The 6180-nt window shown below is 43.0% G+C and overlaps 1 protein-coding gene across 1 annotated transcript; it reads right to left on the reverse strand.

Moving 5' to 3' along the window:
* Positions 1–255: 255 nt before the first annotated feature.
* On the reverse strand, positions 256–5089 carry LOC310879453 (ADP-ribosylation factor-like protein 3). Its single transcript, XM_083794161.1, has 6 exons — positions 5079–5089; positions 3034–3174; positions 1963–2079; positions 1778–1828; positions 1260–1445; positions 256–452 (listed from the first exon to the last, which is right to left on the reverse strand). Exons 2-6 carry the CDS (start codon positions 3160–3162, stop codon positions 405–407), a joined length of 531 nt encoding a protein of 176 aa, XP_083650287.1. The 5' UTR covers positions 3163–3174; positions 5079–5089; the 3' UTR covers positions 256–404.
* Positions 5090–6180: the final 1091 nt, after the last annotated feature.

Consider the following 6180-nt stretch of genomic DNA (forward strand, 5'->3'; position numbering starts at 1 on the left):
TAAAGGGAAGCTCCGCACACTCAGATCTGCGCACAATCAGTTTATTTTGGCAAGCTTTCGGTCTACTGACCTTCTTCAGGCATAATCAAAAAGTGACATAGGACAGATTATTCTGTTCATTAAAAATATTGTTTTTAACACTAAACATCAAATGTTTACTGGCAGATATACTATTTTCGTCTTTATCTTTTTATTCTATACAGTATATATACATTTTGTTGTATATGGTATCTTAAACTCTAGGCAAGGCACAGGCATTGCATTGAATTTAGATATACTGGCTATATTTTTCAAATGCAATGACAATATACTGCCTGAAATTTAACTTTAACTAAACCTTGATAGAAATTATGAATAAAGTGCAAAGACTGGAATCTCTTGAGCGGGTGAGTGTTCATTCTCCACTATTTCTTCCGAACCTTTATATTCTGGCACACCCATGTCATGCCATCCTGAAAAAGAGAGCACATCACGTCAACCATAACACTTCAAAGCCCGAAAGACAGCTCTGATTTATGCCTAATTTCTGCAGTGTAAACAGAAATAACATATTTTCAACTGAAAAAGTTCACAAAACGTCTTGGCTCACTTTTCTCACTTTTCAGTCAATTGAGAAGAAAAACTGAACAGAAATTTGCAGTTGCATTCACCAATACATTTTCCATCATTCGTCTGACAGTATTTCTTTCTTTTCAAATTTCCTTTGTCTGCTTTTTTAGTGCGAGAAAATTGGACTCGCAAGGAGCTCCGCGCCTCTGGAGGTTCACACTATCTTCACCTGCTCCACTCCCAATTGAACAGATGCCACAACTAAACAGTAGGCGCTGCTAATGCAGCAACAATGACACAATCCCCTACCCTGGATGCAATGTCTAACCCTCTGCGTAGGAGTGTTCTTTACAGCATCCTTAAAATCGAGTTCAACAGATTGGTATATACATGGCTTACAGAATGATGCAGTTTAGTAATCTTACGAATACACTGTCCTCCATTTTATATACTAGTAGTGTAGTAACTGTTAAGAGTACTTTGAGGCCAATCTATGATGTCAGTCATCTACGCATCTACATAGGCCTACAACAACTTGGGACAGTTTGGGGATCTCCAAATTAGGGCAAGGGCAAGGTTTCAGCCCAGACACAGACAAGACATGGGCCAGAAAGAGAATTGCAAAAAAGTATAAACTAAATACAGTACCTCCCTTACTTGTATGTGTATTGTTACTGTATATGTGCATGCTGGTGACTGTGTGTATATACCTGAACTCCCTCAACAGTGAACGAGGAGCAGGCCTGGATCTGCCACATGCGGTCCCTGATAGTATGCAGGTTTAGGCTCTCAGCTAGGTCAGATGCGGAGGCAGCTGGAAGCAGGTCCTGCTTGTTGGCAAAGATCAACAGCGGTACACCAGCCAGCATGTCCTCTTCGAGCAACTCAAACAGCTCCTGTGAGGACCAGACAGAGAAGAAAGGATTTCCTAGGACTGGAAGGATTCTTTTCATGGTGTAAATTACTAATGACCTGAAAATTCGAATCAGTTACACTACACAATCTGTCATAGAGAACAGTCTTTCTCAAGGATGGCTAGACTAAGTGGTTCTCAACCTTTCTCATTTCAAGGACCCCCTAGTTTGATATCCAGTGTTAATAATTTAACTCTGATTGTGTACAAATGGAAGCAAATGAATGGACCCAGCCCAGGCTCCATTTCTCAGAGTTACAGACCCATAAGCATAAGGGACCATTTGGTTACTCCCACTGGAACTCCATACTGTACCTGTCTTGTCTCTTCAAGCCGTCTCCTGTCTGCACTGTCAATTACATAGATCTGTAAACAACACAGTTATGGACACAGGCAACATATGTGCATTGTTATACTATACTGTATTGCTATACTATAGGTTACAAATTAATAATTAACTGCAATAACTGATTGTATAAGAACTTCTAAATAGCACCTACCAGCACATCTGTGTTCTCAAAATAATACTTCCAGTAGGGACGGATTTTGCGCTGACCTCCAATGTCCCAGACATTAAGCTTAAAGCCTGAGGACTGAACACTCTTAATATGGAACCCCTGAGGAGAGGCGACATAGAGCCACAGTTATGCAATTACCTGGCCTGAAATATGAGCGAGTTATAATAATAATAATAAACTTTATTTATATAGCACCTTTCATACATAAATGTAGCTCAAAGTGCTTTACAGAGCAGAAAAGATAATAAAAACAAAAGCAAAACACGGCATTAAAACAGGCATGCAGTTAAAACAATAGGACAATAACGCAGTGTCAAATCAGGCAAAGGCAGTGTTACAAAGATAAGAACAGATATTTTAAAACTCAACTAAAAGCAAGAGTAAAAAGGTGAGTCTTAAGGTCATTACACACTGGCGAATTAGCGATGCGATATATTCGTGCGAATAATTCGCATTTAAAAAAAACCAATTGAAGTCCATGCAAGCTTCCACATCAGTGGCGAATGTGCGAAAATGCGACCGTTTTCGCTTTTATTTGTTCGCTCTGGTGTCGTATTTTGCAGAGATTCGCAGGCGAACTGCAACATGCAATATTTCGCATTTTCAAATCGCTTATTCGCATCGCGTCGCTAATTCGCCAGTGTGTAATGACCTTAAAGCTGTGTCTTAAAAATGTCTATAGAGGGTGCCTGTCTGATCCGCAGTGGTAATTTATTCCAGGCTGTTGGGCCATAAAATCAGAATGCTGCCTCGCCATATTTCTTACTAGCCACCTTTTTGGGGAGTTCGAGTAGGTCAGCAGTGGAGGACCTGAGGGGGCGGTTAGGGATATATCTAGGCAGACAATCATGGAGATAAGGTGCAAGACCATTAAGACCATTATAAACGAGTAGGATTTTAAGTATAAACCACCAGGAAATATGAGCGAGTTATAGTATTCCAAACTATTGTGCCATATATTGAAGAATAAGCATGAAGTGTGTGTGTGTGTGTGTGTGTGTGTGTGTGTGTGTGTGTGTGTGTGTGTGTGCGTGTGTGTGTGTGGCTGTGTACTTGTGTGGGAGAGATATGGCTAATATCTTCGGCTGCCAACTGTTTCAACAGGGTGGTCTTGCCGGCATTGTCCAGTCCCAGCAACAGTAACCTCACTTCCTGTTCTTTCGGCTTCATTCTCCGCATCATAGACAGCAAACCCTGCCAATGGGACAATGCATAGACAGACATGCCTGAACAGTTACAAATACATTTACACATGTGGCATGAACACACAGATGCATTGATTGATTGATTGAAATATTTATTAACAGTTTGTAGAATTTACAGTACATTTTAAGCACAAACTCAATACAAAGACTGTTAACTGTGAGTGGACGACCCAATTAAGCATTACACTTGTTTACAACAGGGTCCACATTGTTCAATTCATCAAAACATTTAGAGACATACAAATAGACACTTCTATGTAGCTAAAGAACAGAACAGGAATTCATCATATAGGAAGCAAAAAGGGAAAAGATATATATACAGTGAGGGGAAATGGGGTGGGGGGGGGGGATTCAGATTTTACAGAGGCCAGTTTCGAATTGCAGCCATCCGTAGGTGCCCTTTGAGAGCGGTTTTGAAGGAGTCAAGGGATTCACATGTCTTAATGACTGTTGGTAGGGCGTTCCACATTTTGGTGGCATAGGAGCGAAAAGAATTTAGTCCCTTGTTTGTGCCGAATCTGGGTTGTACATGGTTTGTTGCACTCCCTCTGGTGTTGTGGGTGTGGACTTCGTTTACATTAAGGAAGTATTTAGACAGGTACATGGGTATCTTGGTGGTGTATCGAATCTTGTGGACCAGACCCATTGCAAGATGCTGTACTCTGTCGTCGACCCTAAGCCATCCCAGCCAGTCAAAGTGGGCAGGGGTGAGGTGGGTTCGGGGGGTGAGGCCAAGTAGGAGCCTGACCAGTTTGTTTTGGGAGGTCTGGAGCCTTGTTTTAAGGGCCTTTGAGGTGCTGTGGTACCAAGAGGTGGATGCATAGTCAAAGAAACCTTGTACGAGGGCTCCTGTTAAGGTCTTCAAGGTGTTTTTGCTGACCAGTGAGGAGATCCTGTAAAGGAATCTTGTTCTTTGATTGACTTTTTTGATTACGTTGGTGGCCATCTTATCACCGGAAAGATTGGCCTCCAGGATGGAACCTAGGTAGGTAATTTGATCTTTTCGTGTGATAATATTGTCACCCACTCTAACCAAGAAGCCATCTGCCTTGCTGAGATTACTATTTGATCCGAAGAGGATGGATTCAGTTTTTCCCAGGTGTAAGGATAGTTTGTTATCAGCGAGCCAGGTGCAGATTCTACCGAGTTCAGAGCTGAGGGTCTTTTCAACCTGCAGTTTGTTCCTGTCCGAGACCAGCAGTGCTGAGTCATCTGCGAACAGGAACAAGCTGCAGTCACAAGCTGAAGTCATGTCGTTAACATATATTAGGAACAGTAAAGGCCCTAGTATGCTTCCTTGTGGGACGCCACAGCTCACTGGGAGGGGAGGGGACAGTGTTCCGTTCACCTCCACCATCTGTTCTCTCCCCTCCAGGTAGGATTGCATCCAGCTCACTGATGTGCTATCAAAACCAATAGCTTTAAGCTTGTTAACCAGTATGGAGTGGTTCACGGTGTCAAAAGCCTTTTGGAGGTCCAGCATGACCATGCCGCAGTATTTTCCAGTGTCCACCTCGTGTTTGATGTGGTCGCTCAAATAGAGGAGGCATGTGTCAGTGGAGTGGGATGTTCTGAAACCAGATTGGAACTCGTACAGCAATTTATTAGTGGCAAGATACTTTTCAACCTGTTCATAGACTATTTTTTCCATCACTTTCGAGATGGAGCTTAGAATAGAACACATGGATCAAGTACGCGGATGACACGACAGTCGTCGGATTGTCAACAATGACGAGTCTGCCTATAGAGATGACTCAGATGAGATCAACTCACTGGCACTCTGGTGACGGAGAACAACCTCGACCTCAATGTCGACAAGTACACATCGAGGAGGAGCTCAAATGGGAGACACACCACCTGTGAGGAAAAAAGCGTAACAGCGACTGTACTGACTTTGCCGTCTGAAGAAGTTCAGAGTAGGGCCCTGCCGGCCCTGTCCGGCTGTACTACAACAGCTCAGTTGAAGGCGTTCTATCAGGCTGTGGTACGGAAACTGTACTGCCTGAGAAAAGGAAAACCCACAGCGACTCAGAGAGTGGTGTGGTCAGTAAAAGCGCATAATGGGAGGCGAGCTCCCCACGATCTAGGAACTGTACAAGTTCTACACACAAGCGGTGTATAGTCAAAGCCAGCGCATCATCAAGAACAAGCACCACCCCAACCAAAACTATTCAAACCCCTACAACGAGAGACCTACCGCAGTATCAAGAGCAACATAGTCTTGTGTAGCCAGACAACTACACCACTAGGTTCATGAACAGCTTCCACCCGGCTACCGTCAGACTGCTGAACAAGGTTTGATCACCGTCTGTCGTCAGACTGGTCTTATTTGTCCTCTTGGACCTGTGGCTTATACCAGGGACAGTTGCCATATGTGGACTATACAGTCGACACACCGTAATCCCATTTAAGCCTTTTTTTCTCACACCATTAAACTAACGTCCATGGCATATCATGTACAGTATATATCTGCTGCTATATGCTCACACACCTTTATGTCTTACCTCAGGTACTTGTAGATATCTGGTACTATGTAAAATATGTAGATAATTTGTCCCGTTTTAATTTGACGTCTCTTCCCCCTTGCCCCGTTCTTCTTCTTCTTCCCTTTCTCTTATGGAAATAACAAAAACTATGTAGAATTTCACCCACTGTTTTACAACTGTAATTATGTGATGAGACAATAAACTTGATTCTGATGATTATTATTATTACAGTGTTGCTCTCCAGACTGCGAAAGAGAGAGAGAGAATCCAGTTGTGTAAGCATGCTGTCACTGTGTTTAAACAGAGCTCTAAGCTTTGCCAGCTACTGATTAAATAACCAGCCTGAAATGAACCATGCAGGACAGCCTCCACCAATCACATGAGACCAGTGTAGGTATGGTAGGGATTGGCAGCTCTAGAAAGAGCCAGATCGAGGCACTGTGTGCAGGAGGCTAAATGCTTCCCCAGAGCAAGAATCACTCAGAGCAGATTTAGCTGTTAGCTGCTTG

The sequence above is a fragment of the Protomyctophum parallelum genome (assembly GCF_964188405.1).
Source record: "Protomyctophum parallelum genome assembly, chromosome: 21".
Classification (NCBI taxonomy): Eukaryota; Metazoa; Chordata; class Actinopteri; order Myctophiformes; family Myctophidae; genus Protomyctophum; species Protomyctophum parallelum.

Coding starts and splice junctions, on each gene's coding strand:
- LOC310879453 (XM_083794161.1), bottom strand. CDS start 3,162: ATGATGCGGAGAATGAAGCCGAAAGAACAGGAAGTGAGGTTACTGTTG. Junction 1,829..1,962: donor TTGAGAACACAGATGTGCTG/GTAGGTGCTATT, acceptor TGTTGTTTACAG/ATCTATGTAATTGACAGTGC. Junction 1,446..1,777: donor GGCTTGAAGAGACAAGACAG/GTACAGTATGGA, acceptor TGGTCCTCACAG/GAGCTGTTTGAGTTGCTCGA.